Consider the following 27,053-nt stretch of genomic DNA (forward strand, 5'->3'; position numbering starts at 1 on the left):
TCAAAATTGAAAGAAATCTTCCTAAAATTAAGACATAAGCACTCAAATGGCCCTTTCCTCTCTTTTAAAAAATATCCTAAGACATTCCCTTTCTTGTGGATTGTATTTTATTGGATTAAGATCACCAGCCCTCTGAAACCCGGCTAAATTGGATTACTGTTGAGAATCACAGGGAGGAGGTATTAATAATATACACACACTTCAAGCATCTCAGTCAAATAGCAGGAATAACTGATTTCAGTGCCAGAGAAGTTTGATAGGTGCCTGGGAGGAAGACCTGGAACTAGGGGAAAACTTAGGAGAAGAACTTGGTGAGGGAAGGCCTCGAGAGAGAGACAATGCACTGTTTCCAGCGTCCAGGGGATTGTTGGGGAGGGGGTGACCTTAAACCTTTCAAAGGACACTTAACTGGGAAATTCTGAGCAGCCTTCACTTTGGAGGGGGTGAAAGGAGAGGTGGAATGTTGTGGAGGTATCTCCTTTAATAGGCGCTGGGTGGTTGAGGGATGTTTGGAGTCAGTTGGTCTGGGGGGTGGGCGAAGGCCAACCCTGAGGGGTCGCGGACCGTCCCTGGGAAGGCGGCAGGCGGCACCTGGCTGCCGCCGAGAGCGCCTCGGGGTGGGGGAAGGGTCGTGGGGAAAAGTCGAGTTCAGCGTGGGTTTCTCTCTTTGCCTGGAGGACTATTACAAGAGATTAGAGGAGGCGCCAAGCCGCCGCGCGGGGTATTCCCCGCTCCGGGGGAACGCCGGCGGCGCCAGCGCCGGCCCCGGCCCTCTCCTGAGGTGGCGAGAGCTACTCCCGGTCCGGGCCGCGGCCTCCCGCCCCGGCGGAGCCGCGCGGTGGATTGTGGGCTGGGGGCTGCGGCGGCCTCACTGCGGCCTCGGACACTGTCTTCCCGGACCTACCCGGGCCGAGGCAGGCAGGCGGGCGGGCGGGCGGGCGGGGTGAGGGGAAGCAGTGGAGCAGGGAGCAGAAGCGCTAGGGTAGTGGTCGCGGCGCGGCGGCGGCGGCGGCGGCGGCTCCTCTGGAGGCCGGGGATGTGGGAGAGGCGGTGGCAGCAGCGGCGGAGGCGGCGCTGCGGACCCGGGGGAAACTGCTGGCTGACAGGACACCCGGGAGAGACGTGAGGGAGCCGCCGCTGCCGCCTCTCACCCCCGAGCGGAGCTGGGCTCGAGAGGGCGGCCCTGTGCTCCCCCAGCCGACTAGCCAGCCGGCGCGGGGCGGGGGCGGGAAGCCGGGCTCGGGCCCAGCCGGGCTCCGGGCGGCGGCGGCCGCGGAGCAGCAGCCTCGGCGCGACGTGGAGGGTTGGAGGCGGCGGCGATGCACTAGGCCTCGCTCTGGGGCTGCTGCCCGGGACCCGCAGGTAGGTGTCGGGCCGGCCGCACGCGGCCTCCAGCGCTTCGCGGCCCACCCTCACCCCGACCTCCTGTAGAGGGAGGACCGAGACCCCACCCCCTCTGTCTCCTCCCCTGCCGGAGCCGGCGGAGTTTCGGTCACAACTGACCAGCGCCGAAGCTTCCATTCTTCCCGGCCACCACCACCTCCTCTTCCTTCTTACTCTCCCTCCGGGATCGGGGCCGGCAGCTGTGCTCTTCGCCTCCAGCCCGCGGCCGCGACGCCGCTCTCACCCCTCTCTCCCCTCTCGGGGATCCGGGCTGTGGAACCTCCACCACCCGCCTTAGACGCTGCCCCCAAACTTTCCCTTTCTTTTTCTAGCCGGGCCCTTACCCCTTTTTGATCCTACTGGAATAATTTAAATTAAAAAACTCATTTTTTCCTCCTGGCGAAAGCCAGCCCAGAAAATAACTCGGTGTTTTGCAGTTTGGCAATTTAGCTCGCAATCATTTGTTCAGTAATTAATTTTTCTTCAGTTATGTGTCTTTCCATCTCTGCATTGGTACAAAGGCAGGCCTTCCCTGCCCTCCTGTCGCTGACAAGGGAACTTTTGCCTGCCCATTATAATTAACCACTTGGTCTGTCCGTGTACTGAGTTCGGGATGGTATTTTTAGAATTTTGGTTGACCCGGGATGCAATATTTTTTAAAGTTCACCTTTCACCAGCTTTATTTTGGTCTTTATTGGGGCTCTCGTTACTTTCGAAGAATTATATTGGAATGTTTTTGTGTTTTGCTTTTAATTGGTTCTATATCTGATTTGTCAAACCCCACGGCTATCTTAAGAGTAAATGCTTACAAGGCAAGTGATGTCATGATAGTATACTGAGATATGTGTTATTGTGGTAACTTAAACTGCAGATTTTGATGGACAGTCAGGTTGACTTTTATATCTGATGAAGTGTTCTAGTTGGAAAAGTACCTTCAGAGCCTTAATGACTTCTAAGCAGTTATGATAGAACATATGGAATGATGGGATTTGTTTGTTTGACTGTATTTGTATTGCAGAGTCTGATTTCCTAGAAATAGGTATTACTGGATTGTTCATAGTGGTCATCATTGCTTATGATAGGTTTTGGTAAAAATGATCAATGTGTGCAAATTTTGGGCGATTGATAGTTGTGGTTTGAGGGATTAGATGTTTGCGATTTTATTGTGATTTGGCTGTTTTAAAATTATGCTCTGCTAATTTCAGAATTATTGCACTATCAGGACAGACATTACAATCTGAGGATCACTTTTAAAAGAAATAAATGTTTTATGGTTTTCTTTATAAAGAATGCATTACAAAACTATAAAGACTTCACATTTTCTTGTTGATGATATTAATATATTTTGGTCTTGGAGAGGTATTGTTACTCTAACACTGGGCTTTCTGAAGTGTTTTCCGTTGCTTTTAAATTATCCAAAGTTTACTAAGAAAAGATGATTAAATTTGCATATGTTTGTTTTCTGGAAAAGTTAAAGTTTATTTTTGAATAGGTATTAAGTTTTTATGTCAGAATTAAAATCAAATCTTACATAACTCTTGAAATGGCAAACTGCAGAATTTGCTCTTAATCACATTCCTTTCCTATCAGTAAAAGTTGATTAAAATTATTTTCCTGCTTTTAGCTTTTTACATACTTTATTGAGTAAAAGTACACTTATTTAAAGTGTTAAATTCATCCATTTTTAGTATATTTACATAGTTGTGTAACCATCACCATAATCTAGTTTTAGAATATTTTCATCACCCCAAAAAGAAACTCCCCACCCCAGCCCCAGACCGAGGCAACCACTAATATACTTTCCCTCTCAATGAGTGAATGGTGGTTCACTCATAAATAGTATCAGCTCCCTGAAAAGTTTTTCTTTTAAGATTAATTTCCGTGTTTAAAATAGCTTTAGACAGGAAATAATCAACTGATCACTGGTATTAATAAGTGATGTTTTAAACAGTTGATATACTGTTTGGTTGTATTCCTCATGGATTACTATAAAGAGTGGAGAAAGAAAAAAGTTAGAATGAATGACTTAAGTGATCTCAGGAGGTAGTTTAGTCAGCTGGGAGTCAGTAAGTAAAAGTTGAAGGAGTATTTTTGCCATTGGATATTAGGGCTGGAAAAGATCTTAAAGGTCATCAGCTTACTTCCTGATTGCTTCGCAAATAGATGGCAGGAACCAGATGAGGAAATCTGAAGAGTGGAAGGTTGAATCTCTAGAATGCATGGCTCAAGAACCACAATGTGACAATGTAAGGCAAGAAATGGAGATTTGCAAGTTAGAACTGTTTAGATCCTATGTATATATAAGTATGTATGTATATATGTATGTAAGTATTTGACATTTTACTAGCAGAGTAGGGAGAGAACTGGACATTCCCCAACTTTGGGATGGAGGGGAAGAGGTGACAGTAGATGCGATTCATGTTACAAAATCCTCTAAAATGCTTTAACCTAAAGGAGGATGGCATATATATTATTTAGCTATCTTCTTGTACTATTACCATCTTATTTTTAAAACTCCAAATTTTAAAAACAAAATTAATTTTTAAAAATTATACAGGGCTGGTTGGAGGCCTCCTTTTTCAAAGACCCAGGACCCTAACATCTAAACCAGTGGTACTCAAATAGGGGCAGTTTTGCCCTCTAAGGAACGTTTGGCAGTGTCTGAAGACATTTTTCATTGTCACAACTGAGGGTAGGGTGCTATTGCTAAATATCCTAGGATGCACAGGACATGTCCTACTCCACCCTACCCCACACACACAACAAAGAATTATCTGACCCTACATATCAGTAATGTTCTAATCCTGTGGTTTGTGTGATTCTGGTAAGGGCCTGAGCAAATGTTCTTGACTCCCACCAGATTGGAAAATATTTTCAGTGGGCATTGTTTGGTGGATTAGATTAAACTTTAGGTCCTCTAGCAATTCTCTCTCTTTGCAGGGGGAGGCGGTTGAGGGAAAATTAAAAGGAAATCTGTGACATAATGCAGATATTCTTTAGTCTGTTTAGTTGTCTTCAAATCTGAAGTAAAAAAATTTTTTCCTAAAAATGACAGCCTTACTTTACTGCAGATTTGAACTATTATGTTTTGAATTGTTCGTTACTGGTGCATAGGTTTTTGAAATTGGAAATACATAAATAGTATTTTCTCTATCTAGATTTCTTTTCCTGGTAGCTTCAACTGCGAAGAAAGGAGAGAAGTAAGCTGAAGTGTTTTAATTAATTAATAGTGTATGTTGTGATGCAGAAAAATTCAAAGCTTGTACATGAATCTCATCTTTTTTTTTTTCTTATGGGCCCCTTTTGACTCTAATTTCTTTATAACAAGCTTAATTTGGTGATGAAAGAAGAAAAGATTGAAAAGTTGGAATCACTTTTGCTATTTACCAGCCTTATGACTTTAGATAAATTACTCAATCTTTCTGAGCCTCAGTTTTCTCATCTATAAAGTAGGAATAGTGATAATTCCTGTATTATAAAGTTATTGTGAGAATTAAATGAGGTAATGTGTGTTAAGATGCTATGTCAACTGTAAAATACTATATGAGTTAGTTAATGTACCTGAAACTAATATAATGTTATATGTCAATTATACCTCAATTAATAAAAAAAGAGTTACTTGCTTCAGAAGAATCAAATTAGATGGTGCCAAAGCAGGAATATAGAAAGCTAGGCAGAGAATAGTAACTGCTGACAGCCTCTCTAGGGAGAAGAGAGAAGTTCTAAGAATATATTGCTAACAAACTAGTAAAAGAACTAGTATTATCACCAAAATCTGGAGCTCTTCCAACTAGGGGCAGACTGACTTCCTTCAGTAGCACCTGAGGGTATCATTATTACAACACAGTATAAAACTGATTATTAAAATGGTGAAATTAAGTTATAAAGAAAAGGTTACCTTGTTTTCAAAATATGCTGTTTGAAAAGTCATAAAAATGTATAATTTAAGAATTAAAAATTTCATAAGTGCCTTATACAAAAAGTTTTAGCCTTATCAAGAGTAAGCTATAGTTATCTGGATCAGTTACCTTGCTGGGACTAATTCCTTCTGTCTTCATTTACTGTTCATGCCTTTCTTCATATTTTAAGGGTTGTATATGAATATTGTGGTAATTCATCATATTTTATGATGTTTTTCTCATGAGGAGTGAATAAAGTAAAATTTTGAAATCATAATAGTTATGTCAAGAAAGTTTGTGCCCTTGTTTGTTTTGTTTTGTTTTTATTTTGTTTTGTTTTTCAGTTTGGCTAAATAAAATCCTAAACTATAGCAGTGTCAGTTGGAATGGAGAGCAAGGGATGGATTTGTGATGAATTTTAAAGGTAGAATCCATAGGACAGTTCAAGTTGGTATAGACATTGAAGAATGTGGAGAGGTCAGAGAGTTAAGTTGGCTCTAGTGTTTCTAGCTTGGTAAACTACATAGATGGTGTTGTTAACTGAGCTAGAGAAGGAATACGTTTTTGGCAGGTGGGGGAGGGTGGATAAAGATGGTAGATAATGAATTTAAGTTTTGGATATATTGAATTTTAGGTATCTCTGAGACTTGTAGGTGAAGATGCCCAGTAGGCAGTTACAAATTTGGGTATGGAATACTGATAAGAGGTTAGAAGTGGAGAAAGACCTTGAATCTATCCAGTTTTCTCCGTCTCCTCTACCATTATCTGAGTTCAGGCTACTGTCATCTCTCACCTACATTATTACAAGTTTCCTATTTGGTCTCTTCTAGTATTAGTCTTCTCCAATCCGTTCTCAGTGCTATAATCAGTGATTTTTCTTAAGGGCAAATTTGATTATATCATTCCTCAGCTTAAATTATTTCTGTGACTTTCCTCATGATGAAACCCACATTTCTTATTCCTTTAACAGATTTATAAATTCATTTAAGTTCTTTTCCCAACTTATCTCTCTAGCCTAGTGACTCTCCACAACTCCCTGTTCCCCTAAAATAGACAGATTGAATTACTTGTGGTTTCTGGCAATAGGCTCTCTCTTCCCTCCAAGCCTTTGCACTACTGTTCACTATTCCTGAAGGGTTCTCCTTATCACACCCTTTCTCCCCTTCATCTATCTGACTCATTTCTACTTATGTTCAGTTCTTAGTAAGCCTTCATTGGTGCATTATTATTATTGAAAAATTTTAAACCCACAGAAAAGTCAAAAGAATAGTAGAATGAACACACACACGCACACACACACACACACACACCCCATACACACACGCAGACACCACACACACACCCCTTTGCCAAACCTGAAAACAGGATGTTTTTTTTTTTTTTTTTTGGATGTAGATATTATGATGCTTCATTCCTAATACTTAAGCATGCATCTCCCAGTTACAGGGACATTCTCTCACGTAACCACAATACCATTATGATACCTAAGAATGTCAACAATTACTCAATAACATTATTCAACATATAGTCCATACTTAAATTTTCCCATTTGTCCCAAAATTATAGCTTTTTTTCTCCTTTTAATGCAAGATTCAGTCAAGATTCATGCATTGCATTTGGCTTGTATGTCTCTTTAGTCTCCCCTAATCTGGACTAGTCCCACTGTCTCCCTTTCTTCTTGGGTTTATCTTTTGAAAAGTAGAGGCATTTGTCCTCAGGTATCTTCCATATTCTGAATTAGTCTGTTTCTTTATGATTCGATTCTGGTAGAATATTTCTGGCAAGAATACCACACAGATAATATATATACCTACCACTTTATCACATCAGGAGACAGATAATGTCAGGCTGTCCCCTGTTGGTGATTCCATCTTGATCACTTGGTAAAGGTGAGAACTGACAGATCTCTACTATTTAATACATAATTGATAGTGTGATACTTCATTGCCATGTAAATATCCTGTTCCTAACAGTCTTTTAAACTAATGGTTTTAGCATCCATTAATGATCCTTGCTTGAATCAGTCATTGCATTGGAGGGTTACAAAGGGTGATTTTTCTAATTCTTTCATTCCATCTACATTTATTACCTTCATTGATTTTTGAGAGAAGTGAGGTCAGGTTAGATGAAGACTGAATATAAGCAATTGAATTTAGAAATCAGGTCATTCCTCACCTTTTCCAGAGCCAAGTGAGTGGTGAAGATGGAAGATGGATTACTAAGGTGGTAGACCAGAGAGAAAATAGAGGTTTGCCAGTGAAGGGGAGGCAAGAAGAAGTAGCTTGAATAGATAGAGTTGAAGGAAAGAACTTTAATTTAGTACTTGAACATTTTTTTGATGGATTGATGAGATTGGCAATAGGAGAGTCAGAGAATAATTAATAGAACAAGGTCTCAGATGAAGTGCAGAAAGATGAGATCAAGAACAGCAGGTTGACTTTTGACAACGCTCGATCAGTCACAGCCCCTTCTCCATACACTGCACAAATCTTTTTTTGCATTTCAGTTGCATTTTTGCGTTTCTTGAAATAATAAAGCATAACATGCTGAAAAAAAAAAAAAAAAAAAGAACAGCAGGTTGGGGGATTAACTCTGGAAAAGAGTAGACACCTATACTGTACCTCAGAAAGTTAGGAGTTGTGTATAGGTGAGAATTAGGTACGTTTGGATATGGATGGAAGAAGTCATATCTGAGGACTTTTATTGCTATGTGGTAGACATTTACTTTTTGAGCATGAAATTGATGGAGGTAAGCTAGGGGACATGAGAGTAATGAAAATTTGTTATGAATACTGTGGGGATTGGGAAATAGAAGTGCTTGAGGATAAATAAGTGAAAGGACTGCTGAGCAGAGCCTCATCTGAGATTGGAACTCATAAATGTATAATCTGCATGTTTTACATAAATTTTCTCTGGCAGTGTTCTGCAGACAGGAACAAAGCAAAGGCAGATTGTATTGAAGATGGATGAGGGAGGAGAGAATTGAACATGCAAGGGAGACTGTTGAAGTAATTGACCATGAGATCCAAGCTAAGTGGAGAAGCTTGTGAGGCAGAACTGGGCTAAGAGACCCAAACAGTGGGGAGAGGAGGTATAGAGGTAATATCAAGCAGTAATTAATTAAAATGCTAATTTATTGTTGGTTTGGGTTTATAAACTTTATAGTTATTTACTTTATACCTCAAACTAACATTTAATATTTTCATTCTTGAACCGCTTAGTGACTCACTGCAGGTGAGTTTCTAGCTATTTTGCTTTGTTTTCTCTAAAAAGAAAATTTCTTGAAAGCATCATCTTTATTATTACTTAACATTTATAGAGTACATACTTGTTTAGATTATTTGAAGACCCTTCCCTTCAAAGATCTAGATACAAAATGTATTTTATTTACAAAGATAGACTTAACACTAGATTGTTTTTACTGTAGAAAGAAGCAAGGCAGGGATAACCCAAAACAGTGGATAAATCCTAGTGTCATTTTTGTCCTTCTTAGGAAAACATTAATATATAATTTTCTCTTAGCAACTATTTTCAAGGTAGGGTCGATTATACAGTTTTTCTTTTTTTTTTTTTTTTAAATAATTTATTTATTTTTATGGCTGTGTTGGGTCTTCGTTTCTGCGCAAGGGCCTTCTGTAGTTGTGGCAAGGGGGGGCCACTCTTCATCGCGGTGCGTGGGCCTCTCACTATCGCGGCCTCTCTTGTTGCGGAACACAGGCTCCAGACGCGCAGGCTCAGTAATTGTGGCTCACGGGCCCAGCTGCTCCGCGGCATGTGAGATCCTCCCAGACCAGGGCTCAAACCCGTGTCCCCTGCATTGGCAGGCAGACTCTCAACCACTGCGCCACCAGGGGAGCCCCCAGATTTTCTTTTAAATTTACTCTTTTTGTAGACATGTTAATAAGTATCTACTGGTTTACATATTTAAGACTTTTGTATCCTCCAGTAACTTTGAATGAGTGATTTTAGGATTTATTTGTTAATCTTTGGTCAAGACACCAAGAACAGAATACCAGTATTCTCATCTGATTCACTTTGACAAAAATTTCACTAGTAATACAGTAATATCAATGCCCTAAATGAGTATAATAAAGCATCCAAGTTATATTTTGACTTCATTCAATTTTTTACATGCTAGAGACAGATTTTTTTCACAGTACAGTTTTATCATTCAGTTCCAGGCCTGTGAACACTTCATTAATTTCAGCGGCTGCTATAGTATGTTATTTTAGTGTATTAAGTCTCTGATGAGTGCTGGGGAAAAAAGACATTGTTTTTATTTTTAATAACATCTAGATTTTAAAAATATATTTATGTTGTTTTTTGAGGATATTTCTGATTTTATTCCTGATAAGAATGTCATCCGTGAAATAGTACTTATAGCCTTTTAAAAATATGTAAATTTAATATTACAAATATACTTTTTATCCTTCTGGCCAAATTTCTCTCTTACTGTTCCTTCTTGTCACTAAATCAAAAGTAAATAAGGAACTTCAGGAAACACCTGTATTCAGAGTTTCCTACAAGGCCCAGGGTCTCATACATGTCAAATGGGAATGTAAGGAAAAAGCAAATTAGATTAGCACAACTTTGTTCTTATTTTCTGTGTTCCTTTAGCTTCAACTTGATTTCCCCCAATTTAGAAATACTGATATATGCAAGAAAAAAAAAACCACACTGTAATGTCCAACCAAAGATCGATGTGATGGAAGTTAGTAGAGATTATTTTTTAATCATAGTAATTTAAAATATCTCAAATATGTCATATTTTAAGAAGCACTTGCTTGACATAAATCATAGCCAGATCTTTTTTGATCCACCTCCTAGAGTAATGGAAATAAAAACAAAAATAAACAAATGGGACCTAATGAAACTTCAAAGCTTTTGCACAGCAAAGGAAACCATAAACAAGACGAAAAGACAACCCTCAGAATGGGAGAAAATATTTGCAAACGAATCAATGGACAAAGGATTAATCTCCAAAATATATAAACAGCTCATGCAGCTCAATATTAAAAAAACAAACAACCCAATCCAAAAATGGGCAGGAGACCTAAATAGACATTTCTCCAAAGAAGACATACAGACGGCCACGAAGCACATGAAAAGCTGCTCAACATCACTAATTATTAGAGAAATGCAAATCAAAACTACAATGAGGTATCACCTCACACCAGTTAGAATGGGCATCATCAGAAAATCTACAAACAACAAATGCTGGAGAGGGTGTGGAGAAAAGAGAATCCTCTTGCACTGTTGGTGGGAATGTAAATTGATACAGCCACTATGGAGAACAGTATGGAGGTTCCTTAAAAAACTAAAAATAGAATTACCATATGATCCAGCAATCCCACTACTGGGCATATACCCAGAGAAAACCGTAATTCAAAAAGACACATGCACCCCAATGTTCATTGCAGCACTATTTACAATAGCCAGGTCATGGAAGCAACCTAAATGCCCATTGACAGATGAATGGATAAAGAAGATGTGGTATATATATACAATGGAATATTACTCAGCCATAAAAAGGAACGAAATTGGGTCATTTGTTGAGACTGGATGGATCTAGAGACTGTCATACAGAGTGAAGTAAGTCAGAAAGGAAAAACAAATATCGTATATTAACGCATATATGTGGAACCTAGAAAAATGGTACAGATGAACCGGTTTGCAGGACAGAAATTGAGACAGATGTAGAGAACAAACGTATGGACACCAAGTGGGGAAAGCGGCGGGGGGTGGGGGGGGGTGTGATGAATTGGGAGGTTGAGATTGACATGTATACACTGATGTGTATAAAATGATAACTAATAAGAATCTGCTGTATAAAAAAATAATTATTCAAGTCATCCAGTGATGGAATGACCCAGTTGATTGTATGACTGACTTGACCAATAACAGAGTGATGTGAGTAACAAAGAGATCTGTAAGTCATTTTATTTATAGGAAATTTTTAAATTCTAAGAACTATTCTGAAGACTGATCATGAAGTTATCTTGCTTACTTGGTGAATTTAGATCTATTTTTAACAAATCACAAACCTGTATAGTGTTAGTACACATTCTGAGGGCTTTAAAAAGATCTTTCTTATGTGATTATTTAGGTGATTTTTCCCTTTACTTATTGAATGTTTGTATGTGCATCTGTATGTTGTATGTGCATCTGTATGTTGTATGTGCATCTGTATGTGAGCATGCACATGTGTTGGGAAATATAAGTAAAAAAAAAAAAGCACTTGCCACATTTTTGGAATTTTAAGAGCCAATTTCTGGTAAATGGTATAGTTAAGCTTCTTTCATACAGCTAAGACACAAATAATAAACTTCTCCACTATATAAGATTTATCATCTGACAGAATCTAGTTTAATCGTAATTTTTAAAGTACTTAAAATGTTAAAAAATTGTATATCATATACATTATTGCTTACAATTATCTTAATACTGAAGCTAAAATTTAAACCTAAAGATTTGGGCTTTCAAGAAATACTAACAAATTAATGCTATCATATAAATAAGTACTTGTCTTCTCATCTTGATGACCCATAGTAGCGTATTTATCCCTCATTGCAGCTCAGGAATTATCCTTTTGTTAACAAAAATAGTAAATTATACTGATGAAAAGTGTCTTTTTCCTTGAGTAATAATTTTCTAGCAGTCCCAGTCTTATAAAATTATTTGAACCTAAAACTGCCCTAAAAAATAGTCTTTAAGAAATGATCACAATCAGATGTTAATTATTGCTATCATTTATTTTTATTTTTTTTAATTATAATCTTATTTATTTATTTATTTTTATATTTATTTTTGGCTGTGCTGGGTCTTCGTTTCTGTGCGAGGGCTTTCTCTAGTTGCCGCAAGCGGGGGCCACTCTTCATCGCGGTGCGCGGGCCTCTTCACTATCGCGGCCTCTCTTGTTGCGGAGCACAGGCTCCAGATGCGCAGGCTCAGTAGTTGTGGCTCACAGGCCCAGTTGCTCCGCGGCATGTGGGATCTTCCCAGACCAGGGCTCGAACCCGTGTCCCCTGCATTAGCAGGCAGATTCTCAACCACTGCGCCACCAGGGAAGCCCAACTATCATTTATTTTTAATACAAGATGGACATAGGGGACTTCCCTGGCGGTTCAGTGATTAAGACTTCATCTTTCAACACAGGGGGTGCAGGTTTGATCCCTGGTTGGGGAGCTAAGATCCCACATGCCTCACGGCCAAAAAACCAAAACATAAAACGGAAGCAATATTGTAACAAATTCAATAAAGACTTTAAAAGAAATGGTCCACATCAAAAAAAATCTTTAAAAAAACCCCAACAAGATGGACTTGTTCTTCTAAATAATTGTTATTGGATCAGTAATTGATCTGATAAGGAGAAAAAGAAGACACAAAAGTAGAGCACTGGGTGCCTGAAATGGATGGGAGGCAGTCATGAAAAACATAGGTTTTTGGGGTTTTTTTTCTCTCTTCGGAGAGGCAGTGTGGTTTGGTGACAGAAGCATGGAATTTTGAATCAGAAGATCTGAATGCAAGTCGCATCTTCACAATTAAGTAGCTAAATGGTTTGAAGCCAAGTTACTCTTGAACCTATTTCTCTATCCACATAATAGGGATCAATGATTCATTCATTCACAGATTCACTCAGAAATGTTTTTCTTGCTAGGTTGTCAGGAAGACCAACAAAATAATCTGAATAAAGCAAGCAATTATGAACCGTGTAGCGTTTAGTCAAATATTAGTAATGATGTAATTCATCTTATTATTGTCTTTCTGTTGCTTCCCTCTCCTCTGCCATCCTTCCTTATTTCATAGATAACGTATTTTCATTGCACTCTTGATCTTAGGACTTCAGAGAATTTTCAGAACTAGTGGTAGGAGTGAGGCAATCCAGGTTAACCCAAGTCCCAGCTGATCTGCCTGCCCATCATGGATAAGGGCATTAGGCAGAAGAGTAGGATGGAAGGCAACGTTTCTGGATCAGCTTGTTCATTTTCTTACTGCTGCCTGACAAAGTCCTGTTTTTCTCAAGGTGGGGCATAGCCCAGTGTGCCTCATAGTCTCTGGGTATGATTCTGTATCTTTTTTTCTGCTTCCTCCTCTCCACCCCATCCCATTCCCATGAGTTTCTAACTCTTCTCTCTCTCTCATCTCCTTTCTCCACCACTTTTTCTTGTTTCTTTTAATCTCACCCTTCAGTTGATTTCTTGCTGTTTGCCTGTAAATGTGCTCCAGTCTCCCATGGCCTAAATAATTCTTGCTCAACTCTAATCGCTTTTCTTTCATCACCAAAAATATGTTGATATTGTTGCATTTGTTACTTCATCACTTACTTAACCTCTTGTGGTATGGCTTCTGCCCCAAACACTGTCCTAAGACTGTTCTAATCCAGTATCCTTTCTGAAGTTAATAACCTTCTTGACCTCTCTGTCTGCAGAATGTTGACACTACTTTTCACACTTTCTTCCTGGACACTTCTCCCTTGGCTTCTGTAGGATAGTTTTTCTGATTGCTTTCTTCCTTACCTCTTACATGTATTTGCCCCACCCCTTGCTCTGAGCTCTCATTGGCCCTCTTTTTCTGCACTTTCTTCCTTTGTAATATTACTTTCCTGCGACTAGAATTATTTACCCTATTATTTCTGTAATGTAATTGAACTAGGAACGGTGATGCAAAATTCAGGGAAGCAGGATTCTGTTTACTACAAGAGAGAATTTTTTTCCTAAAACAATTATAGTTGTTTTGTAGTAATAATCTGCTTTTGAAGTAGTCAGTTCTCTATTACTGAATGTTTTCAAGTGGAGGCAGAAAGACCCCTTGTAGAAGGGATTCATATATTAGGTAGAAAGTTGAGCCAGATGATCTCTGAAAGTCCCATCCAACTCAGAGATTGTAATTTTTATCTCATCCACTCTACTCCCATGGATTAAATTTTGACCTTTATTCAAATGTCTTCCAAAGCATTATTTCTAGCTTCTCTGCCTCATCATCCCTCTTCTCTCTCACAAACACAGTTTTTATCAAAAATTGCTTCTGTTTTAGGCTACTATTTATTCTAGCTTCATCATCATTTTCCACTACTCTTTTTTCTTTCCTTTTACTGGCATGGCTTTGAGGACCACTATTCTATGCTTTGACTACTTTTCTGACAGTAAATTATATATGCCCATATTGGTTTGCTTCCCCCCGCCCAACCCAAACTAGGGGCACTCAAGCAAGGGACACCAATAGAGGAGACTTGGAAGCCTAAAGTTTAAATTTATTTTAAAACTTTGTACGGCACAGTCCAAATGTTAAGGCTTAAGATGTTTATAATGATAAATAGTAGTAGTTGCAATTATTTATTGAATGTCTACTATGTGCCAAGTACATAGATTATGTAAATTATATTTCATTTAAATGTTACTACATTCCTATGAGGAAGACACTGTTGCTGTCCCATTTTATAAACAAGGAAACTGAGAGGAATGTAAGAAAGTTGTCAGAGGTCACACAACTAATAAATGACAAGAGATCTAACTCACTTTATGGCCAGTTTTCTTAACCAATATATTATACTGTGTTACAGGAAAGGTAGAAATCTAGAATCAAATATTAGAAAGTTAGGTAATGTTATACAAACAAGGTAGCGTATTTTCGACTTAGGTTTTTAGATTGTTTTGAATACACATGAACTTATATGAGACATTGTTAGTGGCTTGTGTGTGCTTACCTCTTTTTCCATGAGAGTCATTCATTTATTCATTCATTCATCCAGCATTCATCTGTGCTGGGTGTGGTATAGGAAGATGAATAAAACAAATATAATTTTATGATGTAGAGAGAGAGACAGGAAATAAGCAGGTAAATAAATAGTTATAATTTGAGAAAGTACTATGAAGTACACAAACCATAATGCTACTAGTAGAGAATAACAGGGATATGTGTGTTGGATGGGGGATAGCGTAAGGGGAGGATGTGCTTAGATACTGTGGTCAGGAAAAGCCTATTATATAACCACCGTTAACATTTTGTCGTATACCTTTTCATATATTATATATAGCTATATAAAGTTTTTATATCAAAATGAGATTGTACTATATATTCTGTTTTGTAATCTCATAATTGGGTCTCTTGAAACAATAGCCATTGTGTGTTAATTTCCTTACCTATTTCACTCTATCCTCTGCATTCTGCTTCCACCCCCTGTATTGGACTTGATATTGCTTCCCAATGTGATGTGGTCACTTCCTAATTTCCAAATCTAAAGGAGGTTTTTTCCTTAGTGTTTTATTTGCCAATTCTGAGCTCATTTTTCTTCCCTGGTTTTTCTCCCACCTTCTTGGATGTTCCTTCTCGTCTTTATCACAAGCTTTTCTTTATATCTTTCTTTCATTTCTTTCTTCAGAAATGTTGGAGTCCTCCTAGGTTCTATACTTGGCCCTCCTCACTAATACTCTCCTAGAGTGATCTATTCAACACTCATGTCTTAAGTCTATAATGACTCACTACAGTCTTGTGGATTAAGTCTAAACTCCTTTGTAAGATTCCACCCAGTTTAAGGAATATTCATTTTTTTTTTTTTTTTTTTTATTATTTATTTTTGGCTGTGTTGGGTCTTCGTTTCTGTGCCAGGGCTTTCTCCAGTTGCGGCAAGTGGGGGCCACTCTTCATCGCGGTGCGCGGGCCTCTCACTGTCGCGGCCTCTCTTGTTGCGGAGCACAGGCTCCAGACGCGCAGGCTCAGTTGTGGCTTACGGGCCTAGTTGCTCCGTGGCATGTGGGATCTTCCCAGACCAGGGCTCGAACCCGTGTCCCCTGCATTGGCAGGCAGATTCTCAACCACTGCGCCACCAGGGAAGCCCCGGAATATTCATTTTTTATCTAAAGAAAAAAGAAATGAACCTTTACTAATATTTATTATGAGGATTGATACCAGCATCTTCAATCAGTCTGTATGTTTATTTATCAGATAGTCAAATTACAGATAAATGAGTAAGCTCAAGGGCTTAAGAGTGGTATCCTTCACTTAGTTCATCCTTGTGATGTAATAGCCTTACATGAATAGTTAATTGGGTTTACAAATTATGCTATCTAGTTTTAACTAAACCAACTCTAATAAAATGTTTAATTAACCTAAAATGATTCCTGAAGAGAAATCACATCTTGGATGAATACTAACAATGGAACCACAAATAAACAAAGCACAGAGTTGGATTCTCCTACTCTTAGTACAAGCTCTTCCATACATATAAGTCCTCAAAATAGCCGTCAAACTTAAGACTATGTTATGTATGTTTTGTGTTTTTTTTAATAAGAAAAAGCATTCCAAATTTGCTGATCTTTTCAGAAATGGCATGTGACTGACAGTAATATTTAACCAGATAGTGAAACACACAGACACAAAACACAAAACACAGAGAGACAGACAGACAGACGCACACATTAAATCTGTTTCCACAGGGTGTTTTTGTTTGTTTTTATTTTAAAATAATGAATAAAAAAATGTATAATAGTAGTTGATCTTCTAGAAACACTCAAGCTATGGTAAATCTGTTTTGAAAACAGATGTTTAGAAATATTCCATCATTATGTTATTTTGTTAAATGATGAACTCTTTAAAAACCCAGACTGGAGTTTTCTACCCTGTTTTAAAAATCTCAAAATAGAGAGTTTAGGAAGTGTGATCAGTGATTTCTTCCATTTGGTTCTACATACATTTGTGAGTATCTTTTTAAATTTTCTATAATAGGCATTAAAAGCCAGGTATAAAAATAAATTGAACTTAGAGCCAAACCTTTGAATCACCATTTCATAAAGTTTAAATCAAGATTTTTAATAATAATGAGGTATAGTGAAATCACATCGCTATCGATTAAAAATAGAGTAAAAAGGTACTTTTTGCCATTAATTAATAAACTAGATTATTTTTAAAAGCCTTTTCTATCTTTAAAGAAAGTTCCATTTAGCACAATTTTATATTACCTGCATTAATACAGTTGTACCCTATATAATTTGTAAATGATGATTGCTTAAAATTTTTTTAACTGTTGGGATACAGGATCAAAAAAGTTTGTAAATTGCTGATATAGATCGTAAGTATTCCAACTTCAAAGGAAAGCTAGTTTTCTGAGGGTTATAGTCATTAGAAAGATTCATAGTGGAGGTAGGTATAAGGCTGAAACTGAACTTTTGCAGTTTAATAATAGCATCGTTCCTGATTAATAAAGTGTCATAGTTAATCTTATGTGTCAACTTGGCTAGACTAAGGGATGCCCACTATTGATGGTAAAACATTATTTCTAAGTGTGTCTTTGAGGGTGTTTCTGGATGAAATTAGCATTTAATTCAGTAGACTGAGTAAAGAGATCTGCCCTTGCCAGTGTGAGCAGGCATCATCATCATCTAATCCTTTGAAGACCTGAATAAAACAAAAAAAGCAAAGGAAGGGTGAATTTGTTCTCTCCTCTTGAGCTGGGACATTCGAATTATCTGGCCCTCATACATCAGAGCTCTTGGTACTAGGCATTTGGACTCCGGGTCTTAATACCAGCAGCCGCCTGTATTTCAGACCTTTGGCCTCGGACTGAATTATACCATTGGCTTTCCTGGTTCTCCAGCTTGCAGAAGGCAGATTGTGGGACTTCTTGGCCGCCACAACTGGGTGGTGAGCCAATTCCTTGAATAACTCTCTTATAAATATCCTATTGGGTCTGTTTCTCTGGAGAACCCTGACTAATACATATAAAGTAATAAGTTTTCATAGGAAAACATTTGGAAAGTTCCAAAAAAGCACAAACAAATAAAAATTTCTTATAATTTTGTCATTTGGCGGTAACCATTGTTAATATTGTGGTATATGTCCGTGCAATATTTTTTTTGGAAATATGTATGCTTATTTTAAATTAGAAAATTGGGATCATACTGACATACTACTTTGAAAACTGTTTCCACTTAACAATATATGTTAAACATTTTTGTGTTATTAAATATTTTGCAATCGTATTTCAAAAAATTTTTAATTGTGGTAGAAAATATGTATAAGATAATATTTATCATCTTAACCATTTTTAAGTATAATCCATTCAACAACTCCCTGTTTTCCCTCCCCTGGCCCCTGACAACCACATTCTACTTTCGGTCTCAGTGAATTTCGCTGCTTATGTACCTCATGTACGTGGAATCATACAGTATTTGTCTTTTTGTGATTGGCTTATTTCACTTAGCATAACGTTGTCAAGGTTCATCCATGCTATAGCAAATGTCAGAATTTTCTTCTTTTTTTAAGGCTGAATATAATACTCCATTGTGCATATATACCACTTTGTTTATCCATTCATCCGTTAGTGAACACTTGGGTTGCTTCTACCTCTTGGCTATTATGAATAATGTTGCTATTACATGGATGTACAAATGACTCCTCAAGACCCTGCGTTCGGTTCTTTTGGGTATATACACAGAAGTGGAATGGCTGCATCATATGGTAGTTCTAGTTTTACTTTTTTGAGGAATTGCCATGCTGTTTTCTGAAATGGCTGCACCATTTTACTTCCCACCAACAGTGCATAAGGCTTCTAGTACCTCCACATCCTTGCCAACACTTTTTGTTGTTGTTGATGATGTTTGGTTGGTTGGTTTTGTTTTTTGTTTTTTTGGATAGTAACCATCCTAGTGGATGTGAAGTCTGCAATCCTATTTTTAATGACAGTGTAATCCATTTGCTATACTATAGCTTATTAAATAACCAATTCCTTCTTATTTAGGAGTTTGCTTCAGCTTTTTCACTCTTAAAAATAATGCTGAGGTTATTTTTGTTCATATTTTGGAGTGTTTGTATATTTGTTTTCTTAATATATGTAATCTAGAAATGAAATTTGAAATGACCTTTGAAGGAAGAAGGGGCATTGGATAGGTAGAAGGATGGTATGAATATTCTAGGAAGGACACAGCCTTAACAAAGCCAAGGAAGCCTTGATAGTGTGATGGATTAGAGGGACAATTAGACCACCCTATCCAGAATAGAGATTATCCATGGGTAATAGGAAATCAGGCTAGAAAGGAAGGTAAACATCAGATTGTGGAAATCCTTGAGTACCAGCTTGTAAAACTTGGCACTTGTTTGGAAAGTAATGAATAACTTTCCAAATGAAAGCAAAGGTTTTTGAGCTGAAGTATGACAGAATGAAAACGTTCTATAAGATTAATCCTAAAGCAATGTGCAGAATGGTCTAGACTGAAAGCAGAGAGGCCAGTTAGAGGACCACATTATGATAGAAGGTCGATAGAGGGCAGGCAAGTTTAGGTTTTATAAAGTAAGGTATATTATAAAGTAGGGTATCACTTGTGAAGAATAGAAGGGAAGTAAAATGATTAGTTAGTATATCTGTGTTAACCACTTTGGTAGAGGGTGAAAAAATAGACTTTTGCTATTACTTTACCTGTAATAGGCAATTTCATAGGTAGTTCAGAGTTGGCTGTAAATGATTTTGTAATATCATTGTTCTCTGTAAGCAGCTAATATTATGGTGTAGAAGCAAGGGAAGAGATTTCTACACAGTATCTGGGTAATGCCTGTGGTAAATGTCCGTCTCAGCTGCCTTCTCATTCAGCTTCTGAGGAATTAGTTTCTATATATGGTATTCTTCTGCAGCATTAAAACTTGATTGAAATTTATTGATTTTCTTTCCTCCATATTTGAAGTTGTACAAGAATGCCATCTTCAGGCAGATTAACAGTTACAAATTTAATATTTTTCCTTCTCTCTGATATTTATATTTTGCATTATTTATCTATTTAATGTTTGAAAAATATAGTTTCTTTCCCCCAACTTTTTATTGTGAAGACTACAAAACATACAGAAAAGTGAAAGAATAGAACATGTTAGAGTCATATGTACTTGACTTAGATAAACCATTTTTAACATTTTGCTGTATTTGTTTATCTGTGTGTATTTTTTGCCGAATCATTTGAAAGTAAGTTGTAGGTGGCATCATGTTTCATTCCTGAATACTTTATTGTTCATGTCCTGAGTATAAGGACATTTTCCCATAATCTCAATACCATCAATCCACTTAAGAAAATTAATAATAATTCCAAAATCTCATATAACATCCAATCCATATTCAAAATTTCCCAATTGTTCCAAGAGTGTATTAGAGGCATTTTTTTCTTTTTTAACCAGCATCCTGTCAAGGCTTGCGTATTGCCTTTAGTTGTTGTCTCTTTATTTATTTTAATATAGAATACTTCCCCAGCTTTTAAAAATGACATTCATCTAAGTTCCAGGCCAGTTTTCTTGTAGAGTGTCTCATTCTCAGTTTGTTTGTTTCCCCATGTTGTGGTTTAAATCTCACTATCCTATTCCCCTCTGTTTTCTTAGACTGGAAGGTAGGTCTAGAGCAAAGGTACTTAACCTTCAGTTCACATACTCTATAGGGTCTGTGAATAGAATACAGAGAGTCTGAACTTTGGATGGGGAAAAAATTACATCTTTATTTTAATTCAGTGGTTCTCAACTGAGGTGATTTTTGTCCTCTCTCCTCTCTTCCCCCACATAGGGACGTTTGGCTTTGTCTGAAGACATTTTTGGTTATCACAACTGGGTGCAAGGCTGCTATTGGCATCAAGTGGATAGAGGCTAAGGATGCATCTAAGGGTCCTACAATGTACAGGGGGAGAATTATCTAGATCAGAATGTCCATGTCAGTGGTGCCATGGTTGAGCAGCCATACCTTAACTGAATTTTAGCATTTCCTTTCATTGTGAATGTAAGAAACCTTTCACAGGGGTATTAGCACTACCTATAACTTTGTCACCAAGAGAAATTTCAGATGTTTTCATATCATATTAAATTTATCTCAAAATATTTATGCTCATTTATTGCTTAGAAATTAGGATAAATTTGCATAATCAAGAAGCAAAAATATTACTGTATTAAAATTTAAGAAGATAGTTTGACAGCTATATTTCAGTATAATTGTCCATTGTAATCTTATGTATTTTATGCATTATAAACATTATTCTGGCAAAGGTTCTGTAGACTTTACCAGACTGCCAAAGGAATCCACAGGACAAAAGGCTTAACCCTTGGTCTAGAGGCTTGATTAGATTGGGTTAAACATTTTTGGTGAGAATGCTTCATAGGCGATGACGTTTATTTCATATTGTTATTTCATGAATCACATAATATCAAGTTGTCTTATTATTCTGAATGATGCCAAGTTTGATGACTTAGTTAATTAAGGTGGTGACAGCCAGATCTTTCCATTTTAGAGATACCTTTTCCCCTTTGCATTGCAAAGTAGTCTGTGAGGTAATACTTTGGCACTAGGTGAATTTTCTGTTTCTGAACAGCCTTTCACCTAATAGCTTTAGCATACATTGATGATTTTTTCCTAAATTGATTTTTACATTGGGGGTTACAAAATGGTGATTTTCTATATCAGTCTTTTCTTCACATTTACTGGCATTCTTCTATAAATAAGAGATTTCCTTTCCTCTCTCCCACTCCACCCCCTTTTCCTCATCCCCCTCCCCCCAAGTAACACTATAGATTCATTATTTTGTATTTGTTCAATATGCTACACTCAGGGTTTTTTTGGGTTTTTTTTTGAGCACTCAACTTGTCCTAAATGTGGTCAGTGGGAGCCCCTTTAACTTGGTTCTCGGCCCCTTTGATAGATCCTACTGGTCTTAGGGCATTTCCTTGCTTTCTGACACTAGTGTTCTCATGATCAAATTGTTCTTTCTGTGCTTCAGGTTTGGAGTCAACTATTTCTTTTTTTAATTTATTTATTTATTTATTTATTTATTTTTAATTTATGGCTATGTTGGGTCTTCGTTTCTGTGCGAGGGCTTTCTCTAGTTGTGGCAAGTGGGAGCCACTCTTCATCACTGTGCGCGGGCCTCTCACTATCGTGGCCTCTCTTGTTGCGGAGCACAGGCTCCAGACACGCAGGCTCAGTAATTGTGGCTCACGGGCCCAGCTGCTCCGCGGCATGTGGGATCTTCCCAGACCAGGGCTCGAACTCGTGTCCCCTGCATTAGCAGGCAGATTCTCAACCACTGCGCCACCAGGGAAGCCCAACTATTTCTTTAAAGAACCATTGTTTCTTTGTGGGGAATGGTGTTTAGAAACCAGGGTCTGAGCACTTGGTATGCTCATTGCTTCTGGAGTGACAGTGCTTCTAGGCCTTTTAAATAGAAGCTCTTAACTAAACTTTTAGCATAAAAAGATATTTTGAGCTACAAGAAAGAAAATCAAATGTTTCTGATTTACACATCCTTGCCGTTTTTTTCTTTTGGAACGAATTAGTCTGTTTATTCCTTTCTTCATCAGCCCAGACCCATGCTTCTATCTACTCACTCAAGGATTATTGGTAGTTGTCTAACTAATGTTTCTCTCTTCTGATCTGTTCTACATACTACCCATTTCATTCATCTATAGAATATTTATAATATATTTTCTGTGTGCCAGGAACTGTGTTAGGCATGTAGAATACACAGGAAAATGGAAACATCAAGAAGTTCACAGTCTAATAGGAAAGACCTATATGAAAACCAAAATTTCAGTATGATTGGTGCAAAAATAGAAATAAACAGCGACTAAGTGTAAGAAACCAAAGAAGACTTCAAGAGAAAATATTTGAGTATGGTAATGATATAATTATGAGAAGATTACCATGTGAAGAAGGGTGGATCTATTTATAGATTCTCATTATTGGTGACCACTGGTCAAATGCCCAATTTGTATCTAGATGGTAGTTACAAGTGGAAGTGTTAAAAATCAGGGGTTGCCTACATTTAGTGCTGAGAGCTTTCCTTTTTCCTGTATTCTGTTTTTGTTTTTTGTTTTTTTCTGGGTAGACAAACTATTCTTCACTTACACTAAAACTTTCTTATGAAAGATTATTTCTTTGCTGAAATTGTTTGGTTTAGAGGCCATGTAGATTTGCTTATTTGTTTATACATCCATGCTTTGTGAATAAATCTGCCATGTTTTATTACCAATGATTGCACTTACCAAGTATCTGCATCATATGTGTTATGTGGTTATTAATACAAAGTTTGGTTCTTACTGTGGGGAGATCATCTTAATAAACACAGGATGGTGAGAGGATTTGAGAGTCAGATGGATAGAAATTGGGGCTCACCCATGTAGGCAGTACCCTAATTGTACATAATCCCTTTATAGCTAGAGATTGTCCCTCTTTTCATAAGAATTAGGAGGGGTGTAGGAAAAAAACCAGAAAACTTGTGCATCTTTCCCAATTCAGAATCTTTAAGGAGTAAATAAGCCATTTTAATTTCCCCACCCAGATATAGAAGTAACTTATAGGAGTCTAGAAATGTTTTTCCACAAGTCCCCATCTCCCCAAGTATTTCTAGATTCCTAAGATGTCAATTAGGCTTTCTTTTTGCTGGTAAAACAACATGATGGTAAATAGAATACATTGAAATTGTAGTGTGCTATTGTCGGAATCAATGTTTAATTTACCTGATATCAAGCAGTGGGTGTTCGACATGAACACATTTTCCATATATTTGTAGCCTACTTCTTTAAGTGTCAAAATGTGTTTATTTTAGCCATTTTATTTGATGAAATTAACAAAAAAGTTAAACAGACTTAATGTCACATGTAGAATTGTCTTTACCAAGCACTGAATGTACAGACTTCTGTGTTATCAATGTTTCCTATCCTTAGGAAACATTCTTAAATGTTTCTTCTTCTTAAATATGCAAATGCTTTTATACAGAAACAACTGTACACTTAATATATATGGATATAAATGCAATGGGCCGGTGATGGCTTTCAAACCAATACCCTGATTAATTTTCCTGGATATTTTCATCATAGTACTCTTTTCCCCAAAACCTCTACTGGCTCCTGTAGTTCGACCATACTGTCTTTGTGTGTGTGTGTGTGTGTGTAAATATGAGTTATTTGTCAGTACTTTTGTCAGCATTTTTGTCAGCAAACATTTCACTCCAGCCAAGTCAGTTTCCGCGTAGTCTTATGATTATTCCATGTCCCTTAACCTTTGTTCATGCTGTTTTTTGCTTTCTGTTCCGGAACTTTGAGGAAGTTATTTATCTTTGTTCTTTTCTTAGCAGCTTGTTTCGTATGGTCTCAGTGAATGGTGTAATTGGATGTGTTTCCTTTGTGTTAGAAGGACTGAGACAGGTATACAAGAAGTCTGGGAAATGTAATTTTTAGCTTTCCATCAAACTATAGAGGAGTTAGAGGGGATGACTTTTTTGTCACCGGTCCTAGCCTTATATCTCTCCTTTTATTTCTTACTCTTACTTTTCCATTCACCAGGTTTCCTAAATTGGCTTTTTTAAAAACTTGTTAAACCACATGTATCTTTGTAAACCACCTAATCCTTTTGGGCCTTGTTATACTTATCTCTAGTATCAGGGAACTTAAGACTAGGTGATCTCTAAGTTCCTTTTCAGCTATAAGCTTCTGTTTATGTTCATTTATTTATTCCTTCATTAAAAAGTATTTATTGAATGTCTGCTGTTTGGTTGATATGATCAGCAATATGAGTTTCTACCCTCCGATAGTAAAATAATACATGTTCTTCATTATCCAGGTTATGTACTGCTTCATTTGTAAAGTGCTACCTGACATTGTAGCCTTTATTATGTTGTCTTGGCCCCACAAATTCTTTTCTTACTTGTTAAAAAGTGTAGACATAGGTTAACTTGTGTTTTGTTTAGGGTTTTGATTTTTTTGATTACCTAATGTAATTGCAAGTACCTTGAAGAATGATACTTCTTTTATAAACATTTAATATAGTGACAGTCACATAGTAATTGTAAACATAATGATAACTAGTGTTCATTTATGAACACTAACTTTGAGGCAGGCATTGTTTTAAATGCTTTACATACATTCATTCCTTTAATTCTTACAAAATGTTTATGAGATGGGATCTTTTTTCATCTCCATTTTTACACATGAAGTAAAACACACAAAGATTAAGTAAATTTCCTCAAGGTTATATTGCTGGTAAGTGAAGCTGGGGTATGAGCCGAGACAGTCAGATTTCAAAAACCCATGCACTTAACCCATTTTGCTATAATGTGTAATTATTATATACTTGCTGAATGAATGGAATGTTTTCATTTTTAGTATATATTGGTTACAGTTTTGGTATCTATTTTCACTTTGGATAAAAGACTAAATAAGGATATTTCACTTGGAGGAGAATACTTTTTAAACAAGGACAAATAACTTTCTTAGCAAACTAAATATAGTGAATGACTCCCACAATTAATAGTGAGTATTCAAATTATGTACTTACACCTTGAGGGATTTTAAATAATGTGTCTGTTTTTGAAAGAAAATTTGTGACATGCATAGTACTTACAGATGAATTTTGATTTGTATTAAGTGTCTTGATGATTATTTGTTGCTCATTTTCAGTTGAGTGGTGATTTTATGCAATGGCTTCAAGCCACAGTTCTTCACCAGTGCCTCAAGGAAGCAGCAGTGATGTTTTCTTTAAAAAAGAGGTAGACCCGGCAAAACACATTCGACCTGTGCAGTCACTGCCAGATGTGTGTCCCAAGGAGCCCACAGGTAATGCCTTTTTTTTTTTTTTTGAGGAATTTTATTGAGGATTTGTTTTATCTTTAAATTAAGTCAGATATCATATACTTAACTCAAAAGAGTGAATTTTACGATGTGAAAACTAAAGACATAATTTGGAAATAAGTTGATTAAGAAATTGGAATATAGTTCTTTTCATACATTTCCATAAATGAAGTCACTTATATAAACTGAAAGAAAAGTTTTGAAAATGAGGGTACAGATTGAAAGCTCTTCAGTTAAACATAGTACAGTCAGTCCTCATTATTTGCCGATTCTATATTTGCAAATTTGCTTAATTCCTAAAATTTAGTTGTAACCCCTAAATCAATACTTGTGGCACATATGTTAGCTTTCATGCTGTAAACACATGTCCCTTTTGTGGTCTATTTAGTGCCACATTTTTTTTGTATTTTTGTTGATGATTTTGCTGTTCAAAATGGTTTCCAAATGTTGTAATGAAGTGCTTTAAGCACAGGAAGGCTATTGTGTCTTATGAGGAAAATACATATGTTGCATAAACTTCATTCAGGTGTGAGTTATAGTGGTGTTAGCCATGAGTTCAATGTTAATGAATGAACAATATATGTTAAATAAGATATCTTTAAACAGAAACACACACAAAACAAGATTATATATTGATTGGATGATGAAAGTTCCAGAGATTTGCAGGAACATAACCCTGTATTTCCCATAGGAGCAAAGGTTCAGTATTTGCTTATTAAATGTTCCAGTGACTTTATAGAACAAAACTGTGAATAACGAGAACCGACTGTATATTTTTCTCTCTTCTATGGTTAATGTCACAGCAGCATTTTGGTTATCTAATTATAAGTTGAAAAAAAGGATATTGGAACCAGGTGTGTCTGCCATAAAACAATAGAAAAAAGGCCTACCTGTGGAAAAAACCTGGAGTATTAAAGGATAGAAGACATACAATAGAAGGTAGAAGAGTTTTGATGTTGAAAAAAGATAAATTGTACATTAAGGAAAGAAATTAATGAAAGATTTTTTCCCCCCACCCTTCAACTACAGCCCTCAAATTCTGCATATCCTTTATCTTGTACATGTTTTTCCTCCCCTTGGCAGTTGATGCTGAAAGCTGAAGGTTAAGGCATTTGCTATAGAAGGGAGAGTTTAGTTGCTTTGTATAATCTAAGCATTTTTATTTTTCTAGAATGTGCTTTCAAACATAAAACTTAC

The 27,053-nt window shown here is 37.1% G+C and overlaps 1 protein-coding gene across 8 annotated transcripts in view; it reads left to right on the forward strand.

The window, feature by feature from the left end:
- VPS54 (VPS54 subunit of GARP complex) overlaps positions 1 to 27,053 on the forward strand; it is a 150,463-nt gene that overhangs the window by 45,820 nt on the left and 77,590 nt on the right. For 3 of the 8 annotated variants that reach the window (XR_009009908.1, XM_057558188.1, XM_057558191.1), the window contains exons 1-2: positions 955 to 1,362; positions 25,686 to 25,841. Coding sequence is in view for 7 of the 8 variants with exons in the window: in XM_057558188.1 (XP_057414171.1) it covers positions 25,706 to 25,841 (136 nt within the window). In the remaining variant the exon portion in view is untranslated. Of the gene's footprint in view, positions 1 to 238; positions 312 to 954; positions 1,363 to 10,768; positions 10,875 to 25,685; positions 25,842 to 27,053 lie in introns of those variants that run through there. The other 5 variants (XM_007189731.3, XM_028168407.2, XM_057558190.1 and 2 more) reach the window with 4 other exon arrangements.

The sequence above is a fragment of the Balaenoptera acutorostrata genome, chromosome 12 (assembly GCF_949987535.1).
Source record: "Balaenoptera acutorostrata chromosome 12, mBalAcu1.1, whole genome shotgun sequence".
Lineage (NCBI taxonomy): Eukaryota > Metazoa > Chordata > Mammalia > Artiodactyla > Balaenopteridae > Balaenoptera > Balaenoptera acutorostrata.